Source organism: Monomorium pharaonis, chromosome 2, assembly GCF_013373865.1.
Source record: "Monomorium pharaonis isolate MP-MQ-018 chromosome 2, ASM1337386v2, whole genome shotgun sequence".
Lineage (NCBI taxonomy): Eukaryota > Metazoa > Arthropoda > Insecta > Hymenoptera > Formicidae > Monomorium > Monomorium pharaonis.
Genome location: NC_050468.1, coordinates 23,359,523 through 23,380,389, shown reverse-complemented (window position 1 = coordinate 23,380,389; position 20,867 = coordinate 23,359,523). Strand labels below are relative to the sequence as shown.

General features: G+C 32.3%; 3 protein-coding genes across 8 annotated transcripts in view; 2 read left to right on the top strand and 1 right to left on the bottom strand.

Annotated features, from left to right (window-relative positions):
* Positions 1-11,768, top strand: part of LOC105840813 — a 28,594-nt gene extending 16,826 nt beyond the window's left edge. Inside the window, exons 1-2 of one of the 2 annotated variants that reach the window (XM_012687887.3) lie at positions 94-261; positions 7,523-11,768. In XM_012687887.3, the coding sequence (XP_012543341.1) occupies positions 245-261; positions 7,523-8,174 (669 nt within the window). In that variant the 5' untranslated portion in view covers positions 94-244 and the 3' untranslated portion in view covers positions 8,175-11,768. Of the gene's footprint in view, positions 1-93; positions 262-7,522 lie in introns of those variants that run through there. The other variant, XM_012687886.3, reaches the window with a different exon arrangement.
* A 695-nt stretch (positions 11,769-12,463) lies between these two features.
* On the top strand, positions 12,464-17,884 carry LOC105840812. The gene is made up of 6 exons (XM_036283098.1): positions 12,464-12,895; positions 13,381-13,673; positions 14,318-14,467; positions 14,544-14,658; positions 15,093-15,270; positions 15,365-17,884. Exons 1-6 carry the CDS (start codon positions 12,683-12,685, stop codon positions 15,490-15,492), a joined length of 1,077 nt encoding a protein of 358 aa, XP_036138991.1. The 5' UTR covers positions 12,464-12,682; the 3' UTR covers positions 15,493-17,884.
* A 187-nt stretch (positions 17,885-18,071) lies between these two features.
* Positions 18,072-20,867, bottom strand: part of LOC105832993 (acetylcholine receptor subunit alpha-like) — an 89,613-nt gene continuing 86,817 nt past the window's right edge. For all 5 annotated transcript variants that reach the window (XM_012674367.3, XM_012674369.3, XM_012674368.3 and 2 more), the window contains one exon: positions 18,072-20,352. In XM_012674367.3, coding sequence (XP_012529821.1) covers positions 20,155-20,352 — 198 coding nt within the window. In that variant the 3' untranslated portion in view covers positions 18,072-20,154. The remainder of the gene's footprint in view (positions 20,353-20,867) is intronic.

The following is a 20,867-nucleotide window of genomic DNA, read 5'->3' as shown; positions in this document are numbered from 1 at the left end:
TACGAGCCGCGGATACGAATATTCATCAGGCACTCGGGCCGCCGGTCTTTACCTTCTTAACGGACGTCCGCGAAGTTCGGTCTCTCTGTCGGCCTCGGCAGACTCGTCCGTGAGGTGGGATTTACCGATTACGCTGCCGTAATAACCGACGGACCAGCCGTAGTCTCGATTGTCTCCGATCAGTTCGATCGTGGTGAACCTCGAGGTATCCCGATTACGCGCGGCAGGATATCACACACGCAGGATGTTGTACACCAAGCGGTACGTAAACGTAGACCCGTGTCGGATGGATCCTCGATCATCGCGACAGGATCGTTGCGACAGGATCGCCTCGGCGCATCGATTAATGTGTCACTTAACGATTCGTTGCTACACGCGATCGTTTTGCGGCGAACGTTTCCCCTCGACGGAGGAAAGCAGCGCGTGGATTAGAAATCTTGAAATGTGTGTTGATCTTTTGTAATCCCCGCGGATCTTTTCACGCGGTGAGAATTAGCGGGAAGTCCATCGCTTCTCGAGATCTGCGCTTAGATCTGCGTTTCAGCTGTGGAATTTAGCGTCTCCGATGATGGCCTCGGGCGATGGCTCACTTCGAGCACATTCCTCGTTTCCCTAAACGAAGCGCCGCGCGAGCCGCGATGAAAAAGAAGAGACGCATCGGAGGAACGGTACCTCCGATTCCGAGTAGGATCTCCTCGAAAAAGTGGCACGGGTTTCTTCCTCGCGTCGCTCGGACGTCGTTACTCGTGATCGAGATTTTACGTACAGGTGGTTTCCGGTACAACCTAGTTTACGGAGTCTTAAAAATGATTGGCACCCGGTAACGCGATCTTCCCATTTCGGGATCTCGATCTCTACGGAGCAAACTATTTAAACGCATAACTTACATTTTATATAAGAAATTAAGAAATAACTTTATCGATAGACTCACAGTTTCTATAACTTTTTTTCTCAGAGATTGCATTTGCTGTTTAATAAATTTCTAGAAAAATTGTATGTAGCGGAGTTAAGTGACAATAATAATAAATAAATATGAAGAAAATAAAATTTTATATTGTCTTTAAAAGAGACTGAGACAAAATAAAATTTTATTTCTTGCAGTTTAGAATGCGACGTAATATATTATTTTGTGGACAGATAATAAATTAGAGAAAAAATATTGTCGTATTGTTACATTATTTATATTATTTGTTTAATATGCCCGATATACAATTTTGTACAATTGCGATAACATAATTTTAGATAACGTAATTTTAGATAATAAGACCCTCTATTTCGTAACTTATTACTTGTGTTTCTTTTTTATCCATAGTAGTTTGTTTTTGCTGGTAAAAATTGCTTCCTAATATTTCGAGCAAATTATTTCGCAGAATATGTTTATGTTAGCTCATACAAGCTTGAAACATACTTCTCAAAATTATCGATAATTCAGTTACTAATAAACGAATCAGAAAGAAGTAAATTTTAGAAATAAATAAAAATAAAATGTTAAGAAGATCCTGAAAACAAATTACTTACATTTTTATAGAATTTCATGGTTTATAGAATTTCAGTTTGTTTTTTACACAATTAAAATACGCACAAAATGAAGAGAGCAAAAGTCGATTTTATATTAATGATAAAATTTATTAACTATAACAATATTAAATTTTTAAAAATGTTTTTGAAATTATTAACATGAAATTGTTCTTTGATCTCTTCATTTTTGTGCATACTTTTATAATGTAAAAGAATTTGGAATTCTGTAAAGCTAATTCAAAGATATCTTTCAATAAAAAATATCGGTAATTTGCTTCAGGATTCCCTAAAGTTTGATAAAATTTTTCAAATCGATTAACTCAATCAGATCATAATTTCTAGTTGATCCTAATTTTAAAATTTGAAGGGAAATAATTTTTATGTTTGTACGCAAAATGAAAAATAATATTTAATATTTTTCTGTTCTGTAGCAGTGTTGGATATATTCGTACACGGAGAAAATTTTATGGCAAAAAAATTACTATGGTAAGTAGTAAGCATGGACCATGGAAGGAATTATGAAATTTTTACTATGTTTTTCATTAAATTGCCATAATATTTACACTGCTTATGGTATAATTCTTTGAAATTTCTTCTTATGGTCCGTGGTTATTATCGTACACAGTAATTTTTTATATATAAAATTTTCTTCGTGTATTATAGGGAGAATATATACCAAACACTAAGAAGACAACTTCAATTTCTTGCAACTTCAACAAAAATTATATATGTGTAAAAATTAGCTGAGGTAGATACATAATTAGCAAATACCATGATATGTATTGCATTTTATCAATCTAACTGACACAAGCAGAATTTACGAATTCTATACGCGACAGCCAAAATTCTAACAGATACAAAAATTAGCGATACATTTTGTGACATTAATCCGTCTATATCAGCAAAAAATTTGAGTGAAGAATGAGCTAAGAATGGACAAAGCGTTCAAAGTATTATAGTGAGGAATGTGTGTTCTGATTTCTCCCATCCGTCAACGTGAGGGAGCTAGTCGATTTTTGGATGCACACTGGACCGGGCCAGTGCAAGTGGGACAGAGTAGAGACCTACAGTTATAAGTGGCACGCTACACGGCGAGACTATTTTTAGCGCGTCACCTGAGACACCTCGCTTAATTTCGCTGTCCTTAATCAGTCGAGGATCGATGTAACGCTAGAACGGCGCTCTATATTATTTTCTCCTCCTATGAGCTCCTCCTATGAGTCCCTTTTGAAGGGTTGCTGGAGTCACGCGCGTACACACACCGGGCGCATCGCGGACCTAACGCGCCGTTACGCGTTTATAAATATAAGACGTTCTGCGCCTTAACAATACGCCGCTTAACAACAATGTATCGCGCTTAATTAAATATCGAGAAGAAAATTCTGGAAAGAGAAAGTCTTGCGCTATCGTCTTTTTAAGACGCAATCGTGTAAGACTATTTATAATTCGAGCTTGTGACGTACGTAAGTGCAAAAATCGCATAACTTGATCGCGGGGTTACGCTTGGAATTTCCGCCATTTCCGCCGAAAGAGCGTAGTACGGCAAAATATAGCGAATCGTCGATATAATATACGTCGTACAATTCGCCCGGTCAATGCATTTGTAGTAAATTTCCATTTTGTTCACGTATTCGCTATGCAAGTATCGGCGATTAACATAACAAAGCGATTTCATGAATTCGGTCGGGAGAACGATTGAATATTCATGCAGGAACGGGCAGTTGGACTTTATTGCGAATTTCAGCGATCGCTCTGGCTAATGCTTAATCATCTTTACAAGTCCGTCGTTGGACTCGAGATAAGCCTCGCACCGTGATTATTCAATTATTGAAGGCCGTTTAATTAATGATTGGACATTTTTGCTAAATTTGATCTAACGAAGCGGAATCGCCGCTTCTATTAATTCCTTTCTTTGCGAAGTGGCGATAAGATGGACAATATCGCTGTTGTTTACGACGTCAATAAACCCATTCGAAAGCTTTTTGCACTTCTTCATTCGATACAATCTAGCAGTTTCACTTTTGATAAAATCTCTATCTTCTTTTGATGATAACTCTTCAGATGGAAAGATTTCAATTGCATTTAAACAATTCAAAGAGAGAGATAATATCTTTATTCTGTTATGTGTTTTTAGACAAAGAAAAAATCTTTTTTTCTTAAAAAATTATTTTTAAAAAATATGTATATAATTTATCTTTCAAAAATTTTATTAAGATAAAATTAAGTTTAATTAAATTATTTACAATTTTTGTTTAATTCCATTTTTCACATTTTATACTGACAATACAATTTATACTGATACATAATAATTTATGCCAATATCATATTCAGTTGCAAACATTGATTCGTTAAGTCAACATTTTGTCTTATCAATTTGGAGTACTGGCAATAAAAGATTTGCCCTAATTATGCAATATCTGCGAGTCATCGTGTGTGATGCAGATTATTGTGCAGAAAAAAAATTTTATTGATTTATTTAAGCTTATTATTATTTTTTGCAATGAAGCTTTAATGTTAATTGATATCTAAATAAGCTTTATTAAAATTAAACTTGAAAGTAAGCTTGTATCATTTAAGGATCATACTTTTGCGAGAAACGTTAAGCTTCTTTTATTTGCACTTTAAAATTGAAACCGTAAAAGAATAGGTAATTTGTAAATTTTAAAGTTTTATCGTTAAACAAAAGTTCTGAAAGTATTGATTTAAAAAGTAGATATTAAAAAAAAAAACGAAGTAGACTTCGATTAAAAAAATTATTTGATTTGCGGAAATTTTCATTCCTACAATATTATAATTTAACTGTTATAAATAATAATGCAGGATATTTTTACATCAATCTTCCTAACAGTTGATGCCAATTTGCGTTTTCGGTAGATTTGGCAGATAACTGTATAAAAAAGAATACGTAAAATTTAATTGGGCTCCTTTTAGACATTCACGAAACCGGTCCTATGTGATAGAATTACTTTAATACAGAATATTTCTTTTGAATACGTATACTGATAACTGATGAATATTGATAAAAATGACGGGTTTTCTTACTTTTACTACAGTATTAATATTTATGTCGCACTTTATTCTCTTCACTTATTACAAAATAACGGCTATTTAGTTTCAGCAATTTCTCGGTTGTGTATACATAGATGTTGTATACATCGGTAGTCATTAGTGATGGTATAGGCATTTTCCGAAGATACGAAATCGAATTGCAATCGCTTCGAAGTCGAGGGCATCGCCGGATATTCCTCTTAAAGTGTCATTCTCGTGCAACACTACTTGTTTGATGACTTACTTGCGTCATATTCGTTTATTACGCCACCATTGTCAAATGCACGCATACAAAACAGACGTTTGAGAAATCTTTCTTGCCGCAGCAAAACGCTGAAGCAAGATGCTGACGTTCGCTCGAATAATCTTTTTGTAATGTTTTGACTACAGAATATTTTCGATCGTCGAGTAAAGATCAGTTTAGTCACCTATCGTGCATTTTATATGTTCAGTTAATCTCAATGTCACTCTTATTAATAAAAACGCGGAATGTTTGTGGAAGAGACGCAAAATCCAGATGACCTTTCTGATCGCTAATACCTGAAATTTTAATAAATGATTTACGATCGATTCGATTGGAGATGTTAATAATTGTGAAACAACTATTTTTGTTTTTTTTTGCGAGAATTTTATTTGTTAAAATCATATTAAAAAAGAAAAATTATAGTGGTACAACTCATGAAAAACTTTGATTAATGAAATTGAATAATTTAATATTGTCGATAAATTATTTTTTTATGTAATATGTTATATCTTTAAATGTTGCAAAATCTAATAAGACGTTGTTACCAAAATAACTTCTTATTATTTTTATCATATTTTTTTGTTATGTTTATCATTGCTGATGCACACTGAATTTTTACTAGTGTGCTGTGTGTATCACTCATGATTTTTAATATTAACATTTTTTAACATGTAAAACCGGTCACATACGTACAAGTAAAACTATATAATATACATGCGCTAGTTTATTGGCATGTATAAACGACAAAACTGCGATTATTTTGAATTGCGCAAGCGATTGGGGCAAATATGAATATATCGAATGAAAAATCATTTGATATATTTGCACCAAACTGGCTTGCTCAAGTAAACTGGAGCGTGTGTAGCGGCGTGGAAAGTTTAAATTTGGACCAAAGTTGGTGTTACGCATAAAGATAATTATGTTGAAACAAAACATGCTCTTTAATTGCTCACCTTAATTAATATTAATATTAACGAAAATAGTTACACATTTTTATTTAAGGGGGGAAACTCATGTAAATAGTCTGTTTTTCAAGAATTTTTTTCGAAAAATGTAACGCGTAGATTTATTTGAAATTTAAGGTACAATTTATGGACATTACAATGTAAAAAAGATATATTTTTTAAACTTTAATTGTTTATAATACGGTGCAATGGCGGCTTGAAAATGATGTTCGGAAAATGCGCTGTGCAGCGTACAGGTCACAAAAATAATCTGAAACAAAAAAACCAAAATGGGTTTTTTAGTTTATGCAAAAACGCACAACATGACAGTTTTATTCTATTAAAATTTGCTAATTTGCAAAAATCGCAAATTTTGAAAAAAAGATTTTCTTTTTTTTAACAATTGTTAATAACAACTTTTAAATTAAAAAATAAAAAATCGGAGAATTTCATGTGGCCAATTATCTATAGAATATTTATGCCAAATTTCATAAAGATCGAACAATTAGCTTTTGAGTTACGTTGCACGGCGTGTGAAATTTTGCGTTTCGAGAAAAACGCGTTTAAAGTTTGAGTCACAAAAGTCGTGAAAAAATCGTAGTTTATTTTAACTTACCGCATTTTTTTGCTAATCTGCGATTCCAGGGCCGATATTCCTGTTTCTCTTTCGGTTTCTTCTAACACAGCCAGGTCAACATTTATTACAAAGGGATTGAAAGGCTGAGTTTCCGACTCGTCTACCTGAGTGCTTCGCCCAATTCGACAGTTTACTTTTCGACGAAAATAACATAGAAGGAACTCTCAAATCGGTTTCTACTTTTTTTTTTCATATTTTATGGAAAATTTCCTATAAATTTAAGCAATAAAAAAATTGCTAAAATTTGATTTACATGAGTTTCCCCCTTTAAACAACTCTGTTTTATACTTATATATTTTTAAAAATCTGTTTTTATAAAACAATTGTTTTCAATTGCTTTTTTTATTACCATCGCTACATTTTTAACCCTAGTTAAAGAGCAATCTTTTGGTGTATGTTTCAAATAATTACTTTTACAAGCTGCACATATACATATTTGCACAAGCAAACGCTTGTGCAAAGTTTGTCTGTATGTCTATGATGACAAAACTGCACATTTATTGCAAAGACAGTACATACGTTCCAGTTGACTTGATAAGTGTACTTAATAAGTTTACTTGTCCATGTACGGCCGACTTTATTCTACACGACTCCTGAAGAAAAATTACAATACCTTTACGATAGCGAATTTAGTTTCAATCATTTCTGCTTATTGCAAAACGGGGAAGAACTATTATATACATTGAGAAAAACCTTTGGTTAATTGTATGGAAGAGTCCAGTAAATTTTACTGTATTGTTTCAGTAAGATGTATAAGGTTAAATCAATAGAAGATACTCCTGTACTTTTTACATGACTGCATACAATATTATTTAGAGGATTCGGTTGACAATGCAGGTTTAGGTTAGATTAGGTTTTAACAAATAGTCGCGTTATTTTTACAGGACTTCTCACATGTATAAGCTTAATCGCCGATCCAATAAGATTTACTGGACTATAAGATTGTATATTTAATGGAATTTTTTTTTCGGTGCAATACAGATTATATCAAATATATTTTGCTTTCTTGTCTAATTTATTTTCGCCATTGAAGAGCATGTTAAAATAAAAGTTTCTATTTACTCTTTAAAACACGAGATATCGCGTATCTTGAAACATGTTAAAAGAACGGAAAATAATTTTTTGTTGCAGGAGTTTACGAAGGATCGCCCGGCACGACGAGCCGGAGTTCAGCAATGCCAGCATTCTGAACAGCATGGAGAAATTCGTGCGCACCGTGAGCGAGATGGAGGACACCATCCTGGTGCCTAGCCGCCTGCTGGACCTATCCGTAGGTGATGCAGGCGACACGATCTGCATGAAGGGCAAACGCGGCTGTACGGTGAAGGATACCCTAGCCAACACCGATCTGTACCGCCTCTACAACATCATCAATCAGATGAAGATCGAGCTGCTATGGTCGCAGGAACCGCAACCTACTGTGGCGGACGATCAGACGCCGATCAAAAGCCATCCAGTCGGTAGTCCGTCCGCCGAGTTGGTGCACCATCATCCGATGGCGTCTGTGAACGGCAGACTTGGCCACGTACGTTGTCCCAGCACCACGTCGATGCAGAGCGTGCAGAGCGCGTCCTCGATCGCCTGGACCTCCGACTCGGACTCCGAGAACGGCATCGAGATCGACAGCGGCTTGGAAGGTGAGGAGTGCGTGGACCTGGCGAGCATCGCCGCCGAAAACTTCAAGCGTCATCTGCGCGGCCTCCACAGCAGCATCGCCCGTATGACGGAGGCAGCGGAGTATCTGACGTTGCGGTACCAAGCCGACGTCGGCGGGCAGGTCTGATTCGTCGCCAGTATCACCGTTACTACCGTCATCACTATCGTCGTCGCCTGCGCGTCATCGATTGTCATCGTGTCAGTTGACACCCCGAACAGATCTCACGTCCTTGCCTCGTAATCGATCTCGTCGACACTCGCGGTTTCCTGAGTTCATCGGAAATTCAGGAAGTCGCAAGGGACTTGAGTGAATCGCGAAGGGACTTCTCATCATTGAGATAACTCGGTATCAATCCATTAGTTATTTTACAACTTGTTGCGATTGAAGTACGCTGTCCATGCGCTCAGTTTATGTAAATGATAAAGTTACGTTAATTTCAGACGCACTACAAGACAATAAATTGTCGTTGAACATGTAGAATTTCGAACAAAAAAATAAAAATAATACTATCAGTTCTCAAAGATTAAGAGAATTGAGATGAGATATCTCGAGATTCGCATTAGTTTTGACATCATGAGGACATTAATATTTGATTCTTTTCTGCTTTTAATGATGGTTTTCACATCGGTAGTCGAATTCACTTAAACGAAATGAGAAGAATCTAAAATCATGAACGGATGTGATTACTTAAATATAACGTAAATCATTTCTTTGTGATTATTGCGCATGGAGCATTATTATGTTTCTAGTAATAGAATTAAATGTATGCATGTGTGTGTCGACTATGGAAGAGAGATATGAAGATGATGATAAAACAAAAATCTCGTATGTAAAGACACATTTTAGCGTGGAAATTATGTAGTTTACATCACTCTTACCTAAATCACATCCTAGATCGCATTTTCTCATATAATTTTTTTTTTTTTTGATGAAGCATCGCGTTGTTAAAAATAATTCTTTACTATTCACACTTTTTATTTTTGGATTTAAAGAGTTAAAATTGAAATAAATTTGTTATTTTATTTCATGCTTGCAGAAAAAGTACAATTTGGAAATAATAGATTTCCTATCGATGCAGAAACTGTCAACAATACAGAAATTGCTAAAATAATTTACTTAAAAATAATTCATAAAGGTTGGTGTTTTATTGCTCTGTGAATATATATATTTAAATGCTGTCGTATATAACAAGTGTTACTATCTAAATAAAATTAAATGATATATCGATATCTCGAGGATATAGACTATAAAAATATTGTTAAACATTTGGACATCTTTAAAACCTATTTGTAAATTATATGAAAAAAAATCAGAGTTGAAATAATTCATGTATATATACTATCGTTGGATGTTATTTTATAACATACGCGATTTATTGTAACATAAGTCATGACTAGTGGTTTGTAATTGAAGTACCGAATTACCTCTGAATTATTGTAAATATTGCTACATCGAAAGAAGTGCATTTTGAACCTAGCGGCTGAGTAAGATTGTACAAACTATACGTCTTGAAATTTGTGTAAAGTAGAAGCCGTTGCAGTTTCGTTTTTGCGAGCGAATTATTATTGAATTGTATCCGATACGACGGCGGCGACCGACGTTAGTGAGTGTGTGCGTGTGTGTTTACATGTATATATACATACATATGTGTATGTATATATATGTATACATATATCTTAGCGCTTTATGATTATTTATTTCTACGTAAGTTAATAAAAATATCGTTTAATTTTCAAGTTACGTGAGTTGTGAATATATTCATTCGCGATCGTTTTTAAGTCGTAGATAAAAAAAGAATGGCACGTTGATCGGTGCGCAGATATTTCGAAACCGATAGAATTTGGGACGCTGTTTAGAATTCATATAATCTATGAATTGCAGTGTACATAGAGCCGGTGAGATGCTTTCCCGACGCGTTGATATCATTAGAAACCCGAATGATTATTGATTTTGCGCATCGGATTTGTATAATTTATAGTTAAGGATTTTTTTAAATTTGTAAAATAAGTTATAGAAATGGACAAAAGAAAAAACACGTGACGGAAGAAAATCGTTACTGTTACAACGATTTTCGAGTAACACAAATTATTTCTAATAAATGGTATAATTCTAAAAGGAGATAAATCTTTCTATATTTAGATATACTGTATATTCTACCTTACATTTGTGTTTCGAGTTTATTTTGTTTTTCTTTTGTATATACTTTTATGTGTATGTGTATATAAAAATACGTAAAATAAATTATAGATACGGTGCCATATCTGTTGAGGCATTTATGTTTCAACGTAATTTGCATTCATAAGCCGCGCAAAATTGTGAAAATCTTAAACGTTTAACGTAATTAAAAAAAAAAAGGAACAGTAATGGTAAGACGATGATTCGCGAATTTTTACTGCGTCACTGATTTGAAATTTTTCGAAAAGCGTGTATCTTCGTTTTTTTTGTGGAATAAAAGGAAAGCGTTTCAGAAAAGCCTTTTAATAGGTTTTCAAAATATTTAAGTTTTTCATGATTATGCAATTGACTCGCTATGCGTTAAATAAATTAAGAATTAAGTTATGTTAAGAGTGATTTTTATATTCATTCCACATCGTGTGAGATATATTTTTATGATTCTCTTAAGATATGGTACTTCAGGGATTTTCAAATCGTAGCACATACATATATTGATATATTTGCTATTATTTACATATCGATAATTTAAGTAAAAAATCAAAGAATTATTAGAAATAATTATTTTAAAAGTTTTGCGCAGCTTAATAAGCGAGGAGAATCGTCGCATTGGGTATAAATTGTGCAAAATAATTAAACTAATGAGTATTTGAAAGTTCCTGAGGTTGTATAAATTATGATTGCTTATGGATCATAATTAATACATGTGCAACATAGTAATGTAATTAGAATACAAGTATCCATGTTGCGATAATGATTGACTTTTCATGTGGAATAGGGATCGTTACTCAAAAAATGGCGTTAATCTAGATATTACTGATAATGAATATTTGATACTTGAAGTTATGCAAAGTGTCTAATTGGAATATAATATCAGATTTTTACTATTATTGTTAAACGCAAAGTCAGAAATTTAATTATTACTCTCAAGATTTTGAGAAATGTGTGAGAAATTTAATTATTACTCTCTCAAGATTTTGAGAAATGTGTGTGGGAGAGAATCGCTTTATAAATCATTTAATGTTGATGCAAAACTTATATTCTGAGGGAGTTCTTTTTTGTATAACTAAATTCATTGGGAGCGATGCAATTGCAATCTTTGTGTTATGCAAGATGTTTTCTATAAAATCAAAATATTGCCGCATACAATATTTTGTCCTTTCTTCGTTTTGTACTCTACATGAAATAATTAAAAAGTGATTCAATTAAATTTTTGCAAAGTGTTTAATAATCATCCTAATATGTTAAGATATACGAGTGCATCTATTATTTTGGTATTTTTTAGCTTCATATAAATTAATTGTATTGGAATTAGATAGTTGGCAACAAATTGCCTTGATTTTATAATGCGATAAATGCAATGCTGTTAAAGAAGCTTAATTTCAGCGAAATACACGCTGGCTTTAGTAGATGGTACCAACACTGAGGTGTGCAGATTAAATGTGTGCACTTTGTGGATCTTTGAGATACTTGTATGGTATTTATAAAATGTCTACGCTCTTGTATAATCTGGGAATAGTAATAAATTAATTACTTACACGCCCATTATCTACTATTTTCTTTTTCACACACACACACACAAAAGTTAAAATTTATTAAATTAAAAATATTAATTTAAGAATATTATTTAAAACACATTGATTATAAAGTATAAAAGTATCAACAAGAACTAAAGTTTATGCAATTACAAATTTTTAATTTTTGAAATGGACAAATTATGTGTGCATTCTTATTTAATTTTGCAATATTTATTTGAATAAATGTCTGCCCTATAAGATATTTACAATTGTTACAATTAATCCGGTATATTATTGATTAAATTAAATTTAAGGCATCTATGATATTAAAAAATACACATTTTTGAATTGCGCCATATACAAATGCTCCGTCGTAAAAGAAATAATATATATATATTTTTTAAATTCAAACTTAAGACAACTATTATACAATCAAATTTTGAATGCTGAATAAAAATAAGTAGTAATTAAGTAGATGTTTTAATTTATTAATATAAATATTCATTCTTAAAAAATATAAGTATCATTATTTTTGTAGAGAAGGTTAATGTGTGTGTATGTAAGTATAATTTTTTATTCAAAATAATTACTTTATATTTCACGCCCAATTCTCTACCTCTGTCATTCTGCTTATAGCACAAACTCGAACCACATTTACTTTTCGACCCATCGATTTTATCGACAAGGTCACAAAATGGGCGTGCTACGTAGTACCAGTTTCGAAAATAAATGTAATGGCGGTAATGTACGGAGGTTTTTTAACAGCCCACAATAATCCACAATAATCTTAAGATGAAGGCCGGGAAGGTTGCTCTGAGCTCTGAGTGCGTAATAATGGGCAAATAAAAAATAAATTTGAGTGTTATTATCAGCGCGGTACCACTCGTTAAGTATTTCGTTGACAATGTTACGCCTTTGCCGCATCACTGCCAGGCAATAAAAAATATGTATGAACAGGCAGCGAATAACTGGGCTGTCGGTCTGTATTCTCTGCTCGACCCAACAAAATTTATGCCATTTCTCCCAAATTTATGGAATAAGCAAGCCATCGGCTCGCGTTACCCGAACGACACGAAGGTACGGGACATTGACATGCTTGTGGGTCATCTTATCCTATTTTGGGTGATGTTGTATCTGGTGTACAAGAAGTGCCTTAATGTAAGTCCAACATGTCAAATTTTAAATTCTACCCAGTGAATATTTTTCACCGAATTTTTATACGAATTGGAGATACTAGTGAAAGTGTACGTTTTTTCTTAAATTTTTTTTCAGATATGTGAATTATAAAATATTTTTCTTAAATTTCTTATTGTATAACTTTTAAAAGATACTTTAAATTCTTTTAGATTTTAGAAAAGTTTATCAGAAATTATATAGTGACAAATGTGAACAATTTTATGATATTTCAGAATTACATATAATACATATGAAAATTCTAAGAAAATGTGTAGTCTTCCTCAGTATTTATGAAAAATGTATAGAATTTAATTTGTATAAAAAATTTGAATAAGCAATTTTATAAAGTTATAAAATTATATAGAAATTTTGAAAAATTATTTAGGAAGTTTTGAAAAAAATTTGTACTAGGGCCATGTGTATATTTCTAAAATATTTATGCTTTGTTTTTTTCTTATTTTGTACAGTCATTGTTCAGACGTATGCGCTTTCCATTGATGCAACGGAGCAGAATAATTGAAGCTGCATGGAACTGCGGGTTCTGTTTTGGTAGTATATGTTACATGAAGTCATTGGCTATACAGATCCTCAGCTTTGAGTCTCATGAGCAGGGAATGATGTACCAGGAGTTGGGGATTGCGTTGCATAAGAGCTTTTACTTTCATCAAGCAGGAATTGATATACTGTACTATGGTGGTTGGATAAAGGGCTGCACAAATCTGCTCTTTGCGTCATTTGTCTTGAATTCATATCAGCAAAAGTAATCCATTCAGTTAGAATTGTTCTGTTGTAAATGTAACTTTTTTTTTATTTTTTGGTGTAGCTTTTACTTGCGTAAGTCTTTATTCTCTTCTCTGGTCAATCACAGTTTGAAAACTATGTTAATGAATTTTTGATCTAAGTTACCAAGTTACCCAGTTTTTTTGTATAAGCTTTGGGAGATTATTTATTTTATATTTTATTTGAGATTATGTATATAAATTTAAATTTAATACTTTTTAAAGTAAGGAGTAAAAAATAGATATGAATTCTTGAGTAGTAATAAAAACTATTGTACAGAGCTTTATTTTTCTATTAAGGCCTAAACACAATGCCAGGCAACAGGCAATAGGAACAGGAAATAAAGAAAGAAAAAAAGAGAGAAGAAGATTCTTTCTCTCTTTCTCTCTTTCATTATTTCTATTCCTATTACCTGTTGCCTGGCATTGTGTTTAGACCCTTACTGGGGTGTCAAAATCACTCTAGATGATTACGGGTTTAATTTTTTTTAATTTTTTATTTAACATATATTGATTTTTAGTCATTCTTCTATTATTATTGTTATACATATTTATGTGAATGTTATATATATATATATATATATATATATATATATATATATGTAATTACACGTGTATGTTTCAGTTATAGGTGGTGTACAGTTACAAGTACTTTTCTAATGTATAAAACTATCGACATTGTGATAGTTAATGTCTGTCGGATCCTATTATGCATTTTTCGAACTTTTGGGAGATCAGTCTCTAAGCTATTGTTCCTAATACACTGCCTGACTTGGTTAGTAGATATTGTATTTCTAATTTATTTTCATTCAATTTACTATAAGACACAAACTTTATGTTTGTTTCCATAGGATATATTTGTACTTACATTATGTGCCTACATCTATGCTTTGGTCTAAAGAAATTAAATATGCAAGAACAGAACCTGGCTTGTGGCTATGGTTTGCAGCGGAGTGCTTAGATTCGGTAGGAATGATTATTTTACATAGAATCACTGCACATCAATGAACCAATTAAATAAAAAATTGAATTGGTCAATAAACAAATAAAAACAACTTAATATAATCACATTTTTGAGTAAAAAATTTGTATCCAATCTGTATGAAACTTATATCTAAAAATTGTTAATTTTTATTTTATTGATGATTATTTTATTTTATGAAGTCTTATTATTTTTATATTATTTTTAAATAGTTATTTACTAGTGATTATTCAGCGATTGGTGCAGTTACTCTGTATTTCTTATTTAAATAAACAAGTAATAATTATGAATAATATTAATTTTATATATATATATATATATATATATATATATATATATATATATATATAAGTAAGTGTTTTATATATGTGTGTATAAATTCTATATTACTTAATAACTTAATAATGTATGCAATTAGGTATTGTTAAAATTTATTGGACATATGAAAACTATACATTGGCTTGAAATTTGTCTGTTTCCACCACCAACGCAGGAAGCTATTGAATTGGCTGGTATCCATAAAAGGCATAAAGAATTTTTGAAAAAATATAGAACTAAAAAGGCAAAGAAAGCTGAATTGTGGCAAACGCTAGTTTGTAAGTTCTGTATACTTATTTTTTGTTTGAATTGAATTATAATTAATTTAAATTAATTTGAATTATAAATTGGATAATATGCTATTATATACAGGTGCAATGGCGATTAAAAAGAAAATCAAAAGGATTCGTGAAGTTAAAAATATGAATGCATTGACGAAAGATCTTGAAAAAACGGAATTGTTTGACATGCAAGTAGATGGCGAGTTAACAGAGAATTAATGAAGTTGTACTAAAATATATTAGAAAAGTAGCATTTTCAGAACCAACGATAAAAGATACAAGCTGTTTCCACATTAATTTGTATGATAAAAGAGCAATTTTCTTATTGTGATGTTGGAAATATCGAATGTGTATGAATTTTTTAAAGAGTTGTTTCGTTACGTGAGATTCATAGCGTTTTCGATTGGGATGCACTGGCTGCACTCAGTGTCAGGAACGTGTTTGATTGGCAGTGCCAATGCGCACTTGGCTAGTGTCACATGTTTGTTTGACTGCACTCCGTGTGCAGTTGCGCACTAAGTGGCATGAGATATTTTGACGGTGTCAGTTTAGTGCATCGTTGGATGCATGCAGACACCAGTGCATCGTTTTGAATGTTTTGTTTCAAATTCGACAAAATAAGCAATTCGGATTTGGCTCTTTTTAATATTTTGGAGATATTTTTGGAATCTTCTTCAAGTTCAAGCGAGGAAAAAGAAATAATTACAACTCTCAGAATTAGAAAAATAATTCCAAAAACCTCAAATTATGTGGCATCTGTGAAACAAATGGATAATGATACTGTAAGTGTTACATCTTTTTATATAAGTATATAACCTATATTTTTGTTTAAAATATAATGGGCACTGAAAATTTCGGCGTGTTCTTTTGTACTTGCACTATTCAGTGCAACCCATGGAACTTGTCTAGTGTTGGTGTGAACTGAGTGCGCACTGGTGTGCACTAACTTTTTCCCAATCGAAAACACTATCAGATGTTTTATACGTATATATATATTATATCATACGTAATTGTAAATACCTATATTTATGAACAAATGAAGGCGATTAAAGTACACTGCGTGTTATGATGTAATGAAAAAGATCAGAAGCAAAAAGACTGTCTGTAATTTTTATACAAAAATTGAGTTTATTTCATAACTTCGTAAATGTACACTTGCTTATGTAAAAAATTCATCATTTTATGCGTTCATAATTTAGTAGAATGTCTCGATAACGGTTAACTGGGTGATCCAGTAATGTTACAATCTAATCGGAGGTGTTTACTCGGAGCAAATATTTAGGAGTATTGTTAATCGCTCTGTTGATCATCTATACAACTCAAAGCACACAAATATTATAGTTGTTATAAACATAAAATATTATGATATCGGTTCGTTGAATGGTACTCTTATCTAAATTGAATATATTGTAGGTTTTTTTTCGTGTGATATAATTGCACGTAAATTGTTGAAGTGATAAATTTGCCTTCGCGAAGCGGTACATATACGATATGTGACGCTATATTGTTTATATGAAGTTACGTTATCGTGCAGTTTGCATTTACGTCTGATGGACGATGTATTGTAGAGCATCGTCGTGAATTTATAGTAACAAGTTGATTTTGGATCGCATCATAAATTCGATTACAGTGGCTTTGAGACGAGGGTACCATCCTTGTTTATGGCAGTAAATAGATAATGTATAATATGAGTATGTTGTTTTTTACTGTGGATTTTTGAGCAATAGAATTGTTATCGCAATTTCAGGGCAACACTGTAGAGACGTACTTAACATGCAGTTACTCTTAAAATTGACGAACAAAACTCAAATTTTTTTGAAAAGTGGAATAATTTGTTGCTACTTTTTTTTACACCTGGAAAGGAGAGCCCGTATATCTTTTAAATTTTACATCGTATTTTCTAAATATGCGTATGCAGTGTTTTTTGTTTTTGGTTGATGCGAAGATATTGTCCTGTCGTATTTAAATTGTTGATAAATGTATTATATGTAAATGAAGACAACAACAATTTATTAGATAAGTTTAATTTTATAGACACATTTACAAAATATCTTGTTATATTGTTTTATATCGTGTGTGTATGATTATTCATATGTTTACGGATGTGTACCGCCACAAAGAGATGTAACTTTTTTGCGTTTAACTATCACTGCGCTTATTTCGATAAAATGTAATCGTTATTCTTATTATATGTTCGCACACGATTCAAGCAATGTTGAAAAAAAGAGAAAGAAATTCAAACTAAAATACTTGCAAAATTTCTGTGCCATAATGAGAAGACGATTGTATTTAATGCGTCGTATCAATTTCATACGAAAACGAAATGAACGCTTTTGCTTGCTAGCTGATACTCGTGTGGTCTAGCTAATTTTTCTGTCCAAATAAAACAATGCACATTTTACACATCAATAATTTCACAAAACTTTATTTCGCGAAAGGCACGAAAATTTGTATAACTTAAACTTTTGTGAATCTTGAAGCTGATGAATAACTTAGAAATGTCAATTAAATTATACGTATATGTTATTTATCGACAAAATTATTATATTTCGATTCCAAAATGATACATTGTAGGATTAATAAAACTTACAACTTACATCCACCAGGTAAATTATCTATCTATAATTAAAATTCTTTAATCGCGCGCCGGTACGCTCTAAAGTCTTTTTTTTTTAATACTAAATTATATCGAAACGTACAAAGTATCAAACATGGCGATCTACTACCTCATAATCCATAATTACATGTGTCATACTAATAAATTATCGCATTCGTAGTACTTATTGTTTCCTTTTTTCTTTTTTGGCAAGAATAGCGGCGGGTCCGCCATGTATCGAAACGAATTAGAATTTAATGGGGTATCGGGGATAGGAAGACGACAAAAATTATGGTGGGAAATACTATATCAAACAATTTTTGTTATCGTATATTATATATTCCATCAAATCCATTCAATAAATGCCCGCCGTGTCGGCCGGTGCGGGATGGTGCTGGAACAAATGCAATTACGAAAGTTACTCTTATTACAAACATATATATTATGAGCAATAAAAGTTGAGTCCTCTAAACTTCCTCTTTTTTTCTTAACTCTTAGGCCCAACCCGTTTTCTGCGCCGTGTAATCGATGCAGATATTTAGAATTTCATTTTTCATTTACTTTTATATTTTCTTTAAATACGAGAGAACACGCACTTTCGTTCTTTGTGAAAATATGGCCCCATTGTTACAGGCTCGACGTAGTAATGGGAAATATAATATTCCTCTTATCTTTTGTTCCTGAGTCTGCAACAGGCTTCGTACGACTTCGTGTCATTTGCGTCTTTTGCTAATTTTTCTCTTCTCTTTCTTTTATACCTGCGAACATATCTTTCATACGAAAGCTATCTTACAATATATGTGGGATATTAATTCTGGGATTTAATTTATTGCTTGGATCTTGTGTATATATTCAGAGTACTTTCTAACATACTGGCAGAAGAGACAGGATAATGTTTAATGGACGTTGTCGCATTTCCACAAACGCAACTGGCACGAAATCGCACTGTTAAGATCTTTTTGAATTAATTCTACAGTATATACGTGTTTTGTCCTCCCTTTTACCTACTATATATTCATTTCTTTTTATTAAACTTCATTATATTTTCCTAGTCGCGAAACAGGCCGCATCTGAATCCGATGACAATAAGTGGCTCTTCTTATTACTCAAACTCATCATCGTTTTGCACGTACAATATAAGAAGATATTTATTAGGATTCCTAAAAAAAACTGTTTTTTAAAAATTAATTTGATCAGCAAAATAGATAAACATTAAATTTATATAACTTAAATATGTAAAACATTTAAAAACTGGATTAGATTAAGTTGCAAACAATAATATGAATGATGACTTCAAATATATATTATAATCATATATCTTCGCTTATACCTTTTTAAAAATCAACTAATTTATTTTTCTTTAATTCGTCTTGTAATTGCACGTATTATCAATACGATAAGCATAATTTTCCTCCAATTTAATTTGAGAAATAAGAAGATCTATTTCGCATTCATCGGATTATATTACCTACACGTTGTGAACATCTTACACTGTCCATGTGCTACACGGAATCAAACGCGATCAGCGTGCAAATGGTTGAGACATATTCTTCGTCGTATTACTTCTTTCTTTCATTACCTCTTGTGCGCGGGAAGCTCATCTCCCGCTGTGGCTCGGGAATTCTTAGTAAGACGACAAAATCAACGCGTGACTACGAATCGCTATTCCCTATAGGCCATAATTAATATGTAAGCGTATTTCGCTTATTTCATTATAAACAGCAATATACGACAGTTTTTAAATAACCAAAAAAAAATTCGAAAAAAGAATTGCTGAAATCAATCTAATCTTTGATTTAAAAAATTGAGAATTTACGATAAAATAAATTGACTACTTTAGTTCTCTCATATAGTTATGAAAATCTTTTAATTAACGAACATTTTATGTATTGCACAAAACAGAAAAGTAAAGAATACAAATCGCTTTAACCCATTAGCTGTCACCATCCTCAAATTTGTGGACTAGCGACTTTTTATTTTTTATACCATTAATTAGTTATTAATAATTTTCTTATGTAATCGGTTAAAAATAAAAGTTTGACAGTTAGTGGGTTAACAGTAATAAGAATTCTCCGTTCGGCAGCGGCGCAAGTACGCAAAGTCGAACTCGACATGCACTCATCATACGGAAGTCGAAGACCTAGCGAGGCTTCAGTCTTTCGGACGTTAATACATATCGCTTGTCGCTTGTGTCGATGTAGTAATAGTGGTAATAGGTTGTTGTGTATATGTTTTTTGTATACGTGTTTTACGCGCGCGGCATTAATGCAATTAGTAATTGTCCCTCAGAGGCTCGTGACTATGTGTGGCTTGGCAGTGGTGGAGGCGATTTCGGAGAGCCGTACGTCGATGGGGATGCGATCGTCGTACAAGGTCGGCGCCTGCAATATAATCCCGGCCGTACCGACGACTACGGCTAACGTGAAGATCCAGAGGAATAGTCTATCGAGCACCATCGCGACGTACTTCCAATCCTCCTTCACCTACGGTTAAATTGTCCGTGACAATTGAGAATGCATTTCATACAGGGAATAAATGGTTTTATTGAAATATATTAAAATTAGACCAGATCCTGAAATAATTTACATTGGACAATCAAAATAATTATATAGAATATTCCAGCATGATGATTAATGCTACAAAATATTTTGATATTCTAGTTATCAGTTTGAATGTCTAATATAATTATTTTAATGGTCCGATATAAAATAATTTTTTAATTTCTATCTGATCGAATACTTTTCATATATTTTATCTGTTCTTTACCTGTGTACAGAGATATTATGCAAGTTTTATGAAAGAACAATTTAATGTACAATTCAAAATAATCTGATTTTACTAAATTAAAAAAAAAGTTTGTATAATAAAAACCTAAAAGATAAACTTTGAACATCGTAAAGAGGATTCCGAAAATTTTTTTATTACAATATTTAAATATCTTAATTTTTTGGAATATCTGTCATATGATTTTTCGTACTTTATTCACCATGTTGTATGT